At 40.1% G+C, this 13,652-nt stretch overlaps 1 protein-coding gene across 1 annotated transcript in view; it reads left to right on the plus strand.

Moving 5' to 3' along the window:
• LOC148479010 (arf-GAP with dual PH domain-containing protein 1-like) overlaps positions 1–13,652 on the plus strand; it is a 102,298-nt gene that overhangs the window by 58,633 nt on the left and 30,013 nt on the right. Inside the window, exon 5 of the mRNA XM_088455031.1 lies at positions 5,951–6,033. Within this exon, the coding sequence (XP_088311157.1) occupies positions 5,951–6,033 (83 nt within the window). The remainder of the gene's footprint in view (positions 1–5,950; positions 6,034–13,652) is intronic.

Below are 13,652 nucleotides of genomic sequence, written 5' to 3' on the forward strand. Positions count from 1 at the left end.
GTGTTCTGGACTCCTCACCGGAGGACGTATCTAGGAATGTAGGCTTCCAGTAAATTTTCCGTAAAAAGACCTGGAGCTCAGTTTCTGTGGTCCTGTTCAATTTTCACAAGCGGGGCTGGCCGGTTTCTGAAGAGATTATCCTGGAGGCCCCGCTTGGCTATCCACCACACTCTGTGGCGGATCTCTTGCCCCTACTGTGGCACTGCTCATTCCACCAGGTCAGTGGGACCTTCTTGGGCAGCTTAACGTGGCGTTTCTGCGGTACAACTTGCATGGCTGCCACGTGGTTATCTTCCCGCACTCTTTTATTCGTTACTATGCAGTTATCACCTTCGCGTCTTTGGACGCTGCCTTCAGGCACAAAGGGGATACTCAGTGCAGCCCAGGAGTGTCCCCTCCCATCGGGTGACAGCTTTAAGACGCCCTAGAGTGATCCCTGAGCCCCCTAGTAGAGGAAGAAAAAAGGATGATTTACGGTCTTACCTTGTTAAATTATTTTCTTCAACTCCATAGGGGGCACAGGGCGCCCACCGCACGCACCTGGCTTGCAGGGTTTAATTCCTCTGATGCCGGTTCTTGGCGCACCTTTCTCTGACGTGGGTTCTGAGCATGTGCCAGTTTTCCTTCTCCCTCTTCTTCTCCCCGCTCCTGCCATTGGCTTGCTAACTTAAACTGGCTGGCCTGTGGCTGGGGACGGGGTATAGTGGAGAGGGAACCAAGTGGTTACTGGGATGAAAATCAGTAACTGTTTGTTGCCCAGATTCTCCCTCTCCAGGCTATACCCAGAGTGATCCCCAGTGGTGTATCTAGGGATCCAAGCGCCCCAGGCAAGGTAATGGACCGGTGTCCCCCTCCCCCATAATTTCTGGAAGTGCCCCCAGTAGTAGTCCCCCCTATGCAGTGCCCCCAGTAGTAGTCTACCCTATGCAGTGCCCCCAGTAGTAGTCCACCCCAATGGGCATAGTCCACTTTCAGAGCAATTTCTTCTATATAGATCTCTGACCATAGGGAAAAAAACAAAAAAGCTTATAGAGAATATTCATGTTCAAAATAAAAACATTAAATATATAAAAGGTTGTGTGTTTAAAAAATAAATTATAAACTCTACACAGTGTTATATCTAAAAATAATTATATCTTAATCTAAAAACCATTTAACATCAAAATCTTTATTTAGACCCCCAGGTAACAAAGTTTTAAGTAAGTATATTAACTCCATCTCTTCTCTAGCTAATTCTTTAGCTATGTCATTTCGCCTCATGTTTCCCTTTATTTAAGTGCTCTGAATTTTTGTATGTCTGTACAGTTAATATGATGCACTTATTTAAAATGTAAGGACAAGGCATGTGTTTCTAGGCCCTTCTTGATATTGCGGATATGTTCCGCAAATTTGTAGGGGTCTTCAAGTTCTTCCACGTGGGAACTGTCTGTAACCGGAGCCAATCAGCGGGCGCTCTACAGTTAGCACAGCCGCTGATTGGCTGGCAGGACTGCAAAGCCCGTGCAGTCCTGTCAGCTGGCATTTGGGAGGTATCAGTATGTGTGGCAACACACATACTGATACCGGGTGCGTGGATACCGGGTGCGGGTATCGGGAAACTCATTTTTTGTTTTGCAAAGTCCATGGATTACTGGGGGAGACCAGCGCCAGGATATAGGTGAGTATGCAATCTTTTTTGCTGGGCCAGTCATTAAGGATTCTACTGGAGAAGAGGACAGAAGCATCTGGTATAGGTAAGTATGTGTGAATGGGTAGGTGTATGTAATAAAGTTATATGAAAGATAAAGCAACCACAGATTCTGTTAGTATAATTAAAAATCACTCAAACCAGTAGCAACAATGTATATAATAAATGAATTATATCTTTATTAAGACAAAGCAGCCAATGCTTATAAATTCAATAAGAGCAATAAAACACACATGTAAATAATGAAATTGCATGTAAATAATGGTTCCTAAAATGTATGAATATAGAGTCCCGGACTTTTGAACAACATTTGGTGAAACCCTCTGAAGAATTCCTCCATACACAAATATATTTTTTGAACTGATGTTGATTAGTTCATCATCCGGTATAAAAGTTACAAAGTAATAAATGGGTGTCGATATTACCTTCCGTATAGTTGGATCAGACCCAGATCTGGGTATATGACCACAATGTGGATGATGGTTACCGTGGCTGAAGATGGCAGACCTCCCGACCTCAACCCAGCTGACGATGGAGATGCAGAGGGGAGTGGGTGGTCGCTCTAGTGCTCCAGGTCCGGCACAGGAGGGGCAAAACAATGTACTCCGTGCTCTATGACTGAATGGGTCGTCTGACCAAGATGCAAGACTCTTCGAGAAAAATTTAAAGTATTATAGAGAAAAATTACTCTATGTTAAAATTCGATCATGTGCTGAAACAAATATTACCAACGAAACCTACTATCATTTATAGGAAAAATAAATCACTTAAAAATATACTTGCACCGAGTACTCTTAAGATTCCCACTAGGACTTTAGAATCCAGATTAGATTGGCTTCCATCCAGACCTCCCGGTTTCTATAAATGCGGTTCTACTAGATGTATCACATGTCACCATGCATTAAATAAAACAAAAACTATTAACCTTGAGGGAATGGATAAGAGCTACACCATTAAGCAATTCATTAATTGCAATACTAAATATGTGGTGTATGTGTTATTGTGCAGTTGTAGTGACGTTAGATATGTTGGTTGAACCATTAGAGGTTTAAAAGAGAGATTCCTAGAACATAGGAGAAACATCCTGAAGAAAAACGTTTTACATAGTGTCTCCCGACACTTTATGGATAAACATAAGGGTAATATATGCTCCCTAAGAGTTTTAGGAATAGAATCAATATTGCCCACTTCTAGACAAGGAGATAGATTTAGAACTCTATGTAAACGAGAAGTTTACTGGATTTTTAATCTCAATAGTCTCTACCCTGACGGTCTTAACGAACAAATTGAGTTGAATACTATTATTTGACTACACCTAGCGCTATTCTTATATATATATAATTTTTTTTTTTCATCCTTATTAACATAAGACTTATAGAATTGATCTCACATAGGTACATACCAATTTGTCGCTTACTGTTTTTATTCGTTATACGTGTGTATATATACATATGTATATGGGTGTGCACCCATATCTGCATGTATATGTATATATACACAAATGATTCTGCCTTTTCTCCTGTAGAATTATTGTTCTTATGTCTTCCGTTCTTATCAGTAAATATATGTATGTGCATTTATAAAGTGTCTGCTCTATGAGCCATTCATGTGCCTTTAATAGGATCAAACTGCTTTTTCACTCAAACCAGTAATTAACTATACTCACATGTATCTAATGCTGATTAATTGCTGAAGGTACTTAAACTGTTCAAACTTGCAATGCCTCATTCACCTTGAAAAAGGCGTCAGAAGGACGTTGAAACGCGTTGGTGCTTGATTTTGCTACATCTACCCGGTTTTTGATTCCTGGAGTCTCATCACTGACTCTCTCTGCACGTCTACACATCGTGCCTGGCAAGCTTCAAGCCATTCTATCAGCTTGCAGTGGAATATCCTCCATACCCATCCGGGACGCAGAGCCCTCTGTTCCTTTCCCCCTGACACGGAGCCTCAGAGCGGCGTCATTCAATTCTTCCCAAGTCTCCCCGCTGGCCGGGTAGAGCGCGTGCATCTTGGTCAGACGACCCATTCAGTCATAGAGCACGGAGTACATTGTTTTGCCCCTCCTGTGCCGGACCTGGAGCACTAGAGCGACCACCCACTCCCCTCTGCATCTCCATCGTCAGCTGGGTTGAGGTCGGGAGGTCTGCCATCTTCAGCCACGGTAACCATCATCCACATTGTGGTCATATACCCAGATCTGGGTCTGATCCAACTATACGGAAGGTAATATCGACACCCATTTATTACTTTGTAACTTTTATACCGGATGATGAACTAATCAACATCAGTTCAAAAAATATATTTGTGTATGGAGGAATTCTTCAGAGGGTTTCACCAAATGTTGTTCAAAAGTCCGGGACTCTATATTCATACATTTTAGGAACCATTATTTACATGCAATTTCATTATTTACATGTGTGTTTTATTGCTCTTATTGAATTTATAAGCATTGGCTGCTTTGTCTTAATAAAGATATAATTCATTTATTATATACATTGTTGCTACTGGTTTGAGTGATTTTTAATTATACTAACAGAATCTGTGGTTGCTTTATCTTTCATGTACTTTTTATTGAGTGGGACTGACTACCCCACACAACCACATTGAATCTGTTCAGTAAATATCAACCCCTCAGCGCTTGGGCTATATCTTGTGTAATAAAGTTATACTTGGCATGGTGGGTGTGTTTTGTATTTATTTAACTATTTATTTTACAGTGGGGGTACAGGTGCTGGCCTCTTGCTGGCACTTGTAGTTCCACAAGTTCCAAAGGGCAGGCATGCTGGCACCTGTAGTCCCACTGTAAAATACAATAGTTTACTTATATTTCCCCACTTTATTACCCCCGTGCCCAACGCTCCAGGGGTGCGGGGAAGAGCCCCGGGCTTTAGACCAAGCCTGGGGTTAAGGGAGAGGAGGGACCTCCCATGAGATCCCCGGCTTGGCCTGACCGGCTTGGGCTGATAATGCTTTGGCCCCGGATCCCCGGTGAAAGGGTCTCCAGGCTGTGGCATTACAGCCCCGCCGTTTTGGGTCCGGTGCTGGTTTTAAATAAGGGGTATCCTATGCATATTTTTCCCCCTATATTTAAAACCAGGACTGGCCCTGCAGCCTGGTGTTGGTTTCTAAATTACGGTGGAACCCTACACATTTTGTTCCCCGTGATTTTATAAGCCAGGACTGGCTGGCAAGTCCGAGGCTGGTTAAGCTTTTTTGGCCTATGTAATTTTTTATTTTTTTACTTTTTTACAGGCTAGAACACAAGCAGCCTTCACATATCTCACTGATATGTGCAGGCTGCTTGCTCGGGAGAGTTTTGCAGAGAGAAGACACTGCAATCTCGGGTGAGTCATCTCCTGCAAAACCTGCTACTCGGGGGAGAAATCTCCTGCAAAACCTGCTACTCGGGAGAGAAATCTCATTCTGCTTCACCATCGGCCATCTCACTCTCAGCTAAACTCACTTCTTTGTAAATTTGTGAGTCTCAGGAGCTTCAAATCACCCGAGTTTCGGTGAAGCTAATAGAGTTGAAAAAAAGGCAAACTCTCCCAGACTCGATTCTTAGTAAATTTACCCCCTGTAGTTCCTTTTCAAATTCACTCTCATTTAAAAATGTCGTAATAGCTTCCAAACCTAAATCATGTCCTATTATAGTGTACAGTGAACATACATCGGCTGTTACCAAAAATTGATTCTCCTCTCATTTAATCGACTTAAGTATGTTCAATACATCCCCCATATTTTTTAACTGTAAAATTGTGTAAGGTTTATACATTTCCCTTTTTTAAAAAAATATACATAGCATATATATATATATATATATATATATATATATATATATATATATATATATAGTTTTTGTTTTGAATTAGTAATATTCTCTATAAGCTCTTGTTTTTTTTCCCTATTGTCAGAGATCTATGTCGAAGAAATTGGTGTCCACCAATATTTGAACTTGGATTATGCCCATTGAGGTTATCATGGGTAAAATATTCCTATTTTTATATATGTAGAAAAAAAACTACAAATTCATCTTTTAGAAGAAAACAAAAGAAAATCTTTAGTAAACCAGAAAGTAAAATGGCAGCTAGTGAACTTCGCGTGCATCGCTTAGACCCATTACTGTTTGGTCGACTCGTCTCCATTATTATTTAGTCTATGACCACCATTAGACTGCTTTTCTATCCTAGGCTATTATTATGTTTTTTTAATTTGTATGGCTGACTCTTTAACTTGCCTAATCCTTGCTGTTCTTTACAGTGTGTTGCGAGAGCAGTGGATTCGGGCAAAATATGAGCGCAAACAATTTGTGCAAAAAGAAAGTTCAGATGGCCTTCCAAATGGTAAGGATGAATATGGTTGTCAATATGTTAGTGCAATTTGTAGGAACTAAGAGTAAAAAAATGAAGAATGCGCTAATGAACACATTTTCTGGACCGCACCAATATTATAAAGGTTTTATTATTCACATACCATAAATAAAATTAACCATTGTAAATCCAAAGTGTAATGTAAAGCTGTTGTAATATATTGCAACAATATTACTCTTACAAGCCACAGTATCCTTTGCTGAAACAAATCTCTACTTGCAATATTGTGTCTAAAGTGGCTGTTGGGGTAATGGATCCTTTAAATAGATGAACATGGAGCACTTTAATCGAAGCAGCCAATTTTAATAGCTAAAATCACAGTTGTCTTGCCGGCTGAGTGTGGGTGGCCGTAATATTATACTAAAATGTCAATATACATGATGTCTAAGGCTTAGTATAGCAGTGTCAATTAAATACAACCATCAGATGTAATTCCATATAAAGCGTGTTGGGAAGATAACATACAGAACCTTATTAGGAAATAGCCTTGGTAAATGTCCCTCTGTCCTGGCTATTCAAGCAGCGTGCGGTTATTGCAATGCTACCGACTCCTGTATCCGGCACAATCTCCAAGGTGAAAAAGTGTACAAGTACCAGGTTCCCAGCACCTCGCTCAGTGAACATTTAGTCCCACTCACAACCTCAGTTGCACCTCAAGAGGGAGGCAGCAATACACAGCGATACAGGCAACGGGTGTCCAGTTCTGACTTTAAAGGCAATCAGTCACATCAATATGTTGATCAATGCTGGGTGCACGAAGGCAGCAGCAACATGTTTCGTCCACCTCTGTTGACTTTCTCTTGCTGAATATCTTTCTTCCACAGCTGCAGGTTACATAGGTAAATACCTCTTTAGTTGGTTCACAGTCTTTAACTCCTTCTTGTCCAATCCATAAATGTAATAATAGGGGCATGACTATCAGTATAGTATGGTCCTTTTATATAGAGCCATTTAACAAGCAAATTCCTCTAAGAAACACCAATACATACCCATACATACATTTATTTTCTATTATAAAATGTATTTTCTGTTATAAAATTCATTATGTGCTGCCCAGGAAAATTAGTTTAATAATAATATATAACATATGTATAATAACAATAATAACAATTTCATTTTCCGAAAACATAAATATAATACAGGTAGTACAATTTGTAGGAACACTTGGTTCTAAGCCAGCTTCTAAGAGATGAGTTAATCCTCAGTGTGTGGAACGGTGATTTACAGCAGGGTTTCTGAGTGTAGCCGTATACAGACTGTGGTGCACGGGCAGAGATATTTTTATGTGAGGGGGGTAGGTGTGTTAAATAAAGACATATTTTGTTATAATTAATAGGCCTTTAATGGATTGCCTGTAAATGGTGATTTCAGATCTGGCAGCTGCTGCAATGGAGACAGAGGGGACACAGAGAGAAACGATAGAGCAGATTTCCTTTAAAAGCATTACTTTTAATAACAAGTTGCACTTCCAGTTTGAAAGCAGAAAAAAACATGTAATATATATCCAATGGCAAATACTACAGCAGACAGTAGCAGGCGTGTTCACCCTAGTTCCAGATGTTAAGGGAATTGTAGGATCGTCACTCCGGATGTTCAGGTCCACCGATAGGGACACCCCCTCTGTTACTGCTTATGTCACAAGTTTTTAAATAGATGAGCCACGCTTAACGTGTTTCAGACACTGGTCATTCATCAGAAGCGTGGTTTGGCTGCACGCCCTCTGCCCATATTGCCAGTCAATGCATAAGGGAGGGTGGCACATTTTTCCCACAGAACTATACAAGTGGAAATAAGGAGTATTTAGTCCTAAAAGAAGTTGGAACTGTATATCTGGGACTCATATGAATTATCTCCAATTTAAACTAAGGTGGAATAAACTATCAAGTGGTGCTAATATATATATATATATATATATATATATATATATATATATATATCTCCAATTGTTTCTTCCATACATAGGAAATAACAGAGGGCACTCACCAGAAGTACAAAATTCATGCTTTTTAATTCATCACTGGCAAAGGAGTTGTCGACGTTTCAGTCCCGGAGGACCTTCTTCAAGACATCAAAACCATAGTGCATAACATCATAGTGCATACAATCACATCACCAGATCAAGTACATAAATGTAAAAACCAATCTCCACTTATACCCAGAATAATCACACATAACGCAACTCACCCTAGAAGCCCAGGGATAAACATCATGCAGAGCAGCTGCGGAGACCGGAAACCAGGTGCCGTGAACCGGAAGTCACGTCACACCCCTCTTCGGTTACTAGGCAACCGCTATGCAGCATCATTATTCAACCAGCGTGTACAACTATTCATCATGTTTTGGTCACGTGGTACCATCACGTGGTAACCGACGCTACCATGGTGACACACATCCAATGAACGAACGGGTGCCGCAAATCAAAGAGACACACCTCATTCCTCTTTGGTCTCTTAGCAACCGCTCTTATAGCGTCGCTAGTGAACCAGCATAATTAGCGCTATTGATAATGTGTCAAATACTACAATCACATAAAAGGCAACGCTATCATGGTGACCTTTAAATAAACAAAAGTCACCCTGCATCCTCAGAGTGACTACCCCACAACATTAAAGTAACATGCAGTCATCATATAATATACAGACCCGCGGGTATCTAAGATTGCCCTGTATTTTACATAGACAATCTCTATTGAGAACCATTTAACATCATCAAAATCATTATAGCAAGAATCTTTTATAAACTTCATGTCGGGGAAAAAAAGGTCATGATATGCTTCATGTTAATCTGGTTTCACCGCTCAAGATTTACTCATAATCCACACTTAGCTATTACACAATATGAGAGAAACAAAATGATATGCTGATCAGTATTATTATCAGCTCTGCATCATGCTTCAGATTATCTGGGTATGAATAGAGATATAAATATATACTGACACACAAACAACATATAACAAATACAAAGTGCATGTTGCTGAATTTCAAGACAGATGACCCATATAGTTTAAAGACACATCTATTTATTTCAGAAATATGTTCAAAGGATTCGATTCATTAAGGCCTCTTGGAGTCATAGTCCCCAGTTTATTTATCCACCAGCTCTCAAGTTTCCGTAATTTTAGTGCCCTATCACCGCCACGTGCTAGGGGGGGCACCCAATCAATTAAGCGACACTTCAGTGTCGCCACTTGATGATGCAATTTCATAAAGTGTATGGTAACAGGTTTATCCGAGATTCCAGTGTCCAATGCTTGGCGAATCGATAACCTATGGTTTGCCATCCTTTGGCGGAAGCATCTCGTGGTCATACCCACGTACCCCAAGCCACATGGGCACGTGAGTAAATACACCACATGGTCCATTGTGCACAAAAGTTTGTACTTAATCCGCATTTTACGTCCTGTCAAGGGATGTGGAAAAAATGATCCAGTCTGCATAGCTCCACAAGTTATGCATCCTGTGCACTTAAAGCACCCAGGTTTTTGGCTCCGTAGCCATGCTTGTGAGGTATCAGGGGTAGGTCTTGAAGTTGGCCTCATCAGTATCTGTTTTCGATTTGGTCCACGTCTATACGCCATTAATGGCGGCGTCTTTCCAATGTTTTTCAAAGCTGGATCTGACAACAATATCGACCAATGTTTTATGATGCTCTTCTTAACCACACTAGATTTTGTATCATATGTGCTTACATAGACCATACGTGTGTCAATTTTTGATGTTCCCAACTTATCTTGACCTTGTGTGTACCGTACTCTGGCTTTTTTGAGGCACCTCTGGATAGTTTTAGTCTTATATCCACGCTCCAAAAATCTTGCCGTCATCTCAGTTAATTATTTTTGTGTGTTTCTATCATCTGTGTTGTTTCTGAATACACGGAGAAACTGTGAGATGGGCAGACTGTCTTTAAGATGAACAGGATGAAAGCTTGAGGCCTGTAAAAATGTATTCCTGTCCATATCCTTTTTATACAAGGTAGTTCCCAACCATGCACCGTCTTTATAGATTGTCAAATCAAGAAAATTGATTTTATTCTCATCAATCTGAAATGTAAAACGGACTGGATTGTCCAAACCATTTAAATGGGTCATCATGTCTAGAAAGCCCTCTCGTGAGCCGCTCCAAACTAAAAAAACGTCATCTATAAATCTCTTAAAGAAAGAAATATATGACTGAAACAGCGGAAAAATGTACTTAGTCTCATACTCGGTCATGTAGATATTCACATAAACCGGAGCGAGATTCGAACCCATCGCTGTCCCAGACCGTTGTAAGTAATAATCTTTTCCATATAGGAAAACATGATTACTTAACACCAATTCAGTCATCTCTAAAATGAATTGAACTGGGGGGTGATGCATAGATCCACATGTGGGGTCAACTCTGGATAATACCTCACGCAGAGCACTAAGTCCACCAGCGTGAGGGATTATGGTATACAGTGAACATACGTCCATCGTAACTAAAAAACTGTTAGTGGGAAACTCACCCACCTCATTCAATTTTACCAAAAAGTCCCCCGTGTCTCTAATATAACTCAAACCCATTGTAGCATAGGGTTGTAATATGGTGTCAATATAGATAGCCAGGGGTTGTAGCAGAGAACCCCTCGCAGAGATTATAGGTCTCCCCGGTGGATGCAGGGGATCCTTGTGGATCTTGGGGAGTGTATATATGATCGGTGTTATTGGGTACTCAACCGTTAAAAACTCCGTAATATCCTTATCAATCCAGTTGTTAATTAGCCCTATGGTGATCAAATCATCTACTCGTTTTTTTATTTTATCAGTGGGATTATGTTGCAACATTACGTAAGTTTCAGTGTCAGCCAGTTGCCTCATTATTTCCTTATTGTAATCAGACCAATCCTGAATTACAATTGCTCCCCCCTTGTCAGCTGGTCTGAAGACCAGATTCAAATTATTCCTAAGAGAACTTAAAGCCTCTCTCTCCTCCTTTGTCAAATTGTCAAAACATCTTGGACCGACATCCTTCAAAATGTCAAAATCAGTTAATCTCAAAAAAGTTTTAAGACTCGCATTATTGGAGGGGGGATCAAAAGAAGATGGCTTCTTCAACTTGATCCCCTCTCGCAATACATCAGGGGATGTTGAAAAAAATTCCCTTAAACGAACCTTCCGTCCAAATTTATAGTGATCAATGCTCCACTTAAAATCATTACACCTGTATGTTGGTACAAAGGTGAACCCTTTAGACAGCAATCTCATCTCTGTTATAGAAAGGGGAGTACTAAATAAATTAAATATCGAATTTATTTCCTCCTCCTTCTGTACCTTCTTCTTGTAACCCCCTCTCCGCTTATGTTTTCTGTGCCTCTGTTGTGATTTATTATACTTGATGCCCCTAAAAAACCACTCGGTGGTCTATTCCCAGGGTTATCAGTATCAGAGGTGGATATAGATGATGTGGTATCCACGGTCGGGAAGCTGGTACGCGTATTGAATTTAATAAATCTCTGAGTCTGTTTTGAACTTTGATCACCTGTGAGCCACCTATATACAGTGTGATTTTTATAATCATTATTGACCGTGGCCAGTTTCTTACGTTTAAAGGCCACTACAGTAATTCTTTTTTATATATGTCAATTTGATTTGTGAGCTTATCAAACCACTTATTTGATTTATCATTCAGGAGTGTCTGTTCATGGGTTCCCTTAAACTAATTAATGTCCTCTTTAGTTTTTTTTTAAATCGGACCCAACCTCCTCCACAACAAGTAAAATGAGGTCTAGAGAACACTTATTCAACACTGCGCACCATCGGCTGCAAAAAATCGGATTATTGCGGCCGATAGTGGGCACGTTATTCACCCTAAAACCTCTTGGGATCTGTTTGGTACGGAAATATTCGGACAAAAATTGTCTATGTAATTCAAGATCAATTTCTCTGCGTTTAAGCCTCAGTAGACGATAATACAAGTCCACTGAAGTTTCCGCAGGGAGATCCTGAAATTCAAATTGAACAAAGAGAAATTTATCTGCATCATCATCTGTGAGAGATAATATCCCACATTCAGTTTGTGCGAGTAACTCATCATCCAGAAAAGTAGAGGCTGCCTGTGACATCATAAAATTATCACCATATACACTATAATAATTAATCTCTATTTGGAGCGGCACTCAAGAGAGACAACAATACAATACATTTAAACTAGTTCACATATGACACATTATACAACAACATATAATTTAAAAATATATATAAACGATCTGTGGACATGAGATATCCAACTCTTGCAGCTTTTAACAAGATGGGTGTCAGGCAAAAAAGCTCTTCAAGAATCCAGAAAAATTACTTGAATCCAGCCAATAGTAAATCAATCCATAGCTTGCACTCACATCATATCTATTAACTTCAGCTTGCGGGGTGCAATCCTCAAACCATAGAAATGGTCAAAATATATATCCAATTGTGTCATTCATCAGAAGCGTGGTTTGGCTGCACGCCCTCTGCCCATATTGCCAGTCAATGCATAAGGGAGGGTGGCACATTTTTCCCACAGAACTATACAAGTGGAAATAAGGAGTATTTAGTCCTAAAAGAAGTTGGAACTGTATATCTGGGACTCATATGAATTATCTCCAATTTAAACTAAAGTGGAATAAACTATCAAGTGGTGCTAATATATATATATATATATATATATATATATCTCCAATTGTTTCTTCCATACATAGGAAATAACAGAGGGCACTCACCAGAAGTACAAAATTCATGCTTTTTAATTCATCACTGGCAAAGGAGTTGTCGACGTTTCAGTCCCGGAGGACCTTCTTCAAGACATCAAAACCATAGTGCATAACATCATAGTGCATACAATCACATCACCAGATCAAGTACATAAATGTAAAAACCAATCTCCACTTATACCCAGAATAATCACACATAACGCAACTCACCCTAGAAGCCCAGGGATAAACATCATGCAGAGCAGCTGCGGAGACCGGAAACCAGGTGCCGTGAACCGGAAGTCACGTCACACCCCTCTTCGGTTACTAGGCAACCGCTATGCAGCATCATTATTCAACCAGCGTGTACAACTATTCATCATGTTTTGGTCACGTGGTACCATCACGTGGTAACCGACGCTACCATGGTGACACACATCCAATGAACGAACGGGTGCCGCAAATCAAAGAGACACAGCTCATTCCTCTTTGGTCTCTTAGCAACCGCTCTTATAGCGTCGCTAGTGAACCAGCATAATTAGCGCTATTGATAATGTGTCAAATACTACAATCACATAAAAGGCAACGCTATCATGGTGACCTTTAATTTAGGGGTGTGCACCGGCCACTTTTCGTGTTTTGTGTTTTGGTTTTGGATCTGGATCTTTCTTCGTGTTTTGGATCTGTATTTTTTTTTTAAAAAGAATAAAAACAGCTAAAATCACAGAATTTGTGGGTTTTTCTGCTCCTATGCTATTATTAACCTCAATAACCTTAATTTCCACTCATTTCCAGTCTATTCTGAACACCTCACACCTCACAATAGTGTTTTTATGTCCAAAAGGCTATGCTAAGCGACACGAGTGGGCGGCACAAACACGTGGCCCATCTAGGAGTGGCACTGCAGT

The sequence above is a fragment of the Taudactylus pleione genome, unplaced genomic scaffold, assembly GCF_031769625.1.
Source record: "Taudactylus pleione unplaced genomic scaffold, aTauple2 ptg000642l, whole genome shotgun sequence".
Lineage (NCBI taxonomy): Eukaryota > Metazoa > Chordata > Amphibia > Anura > Myobatrachidae > Taudactylus > Taudactylus pleione.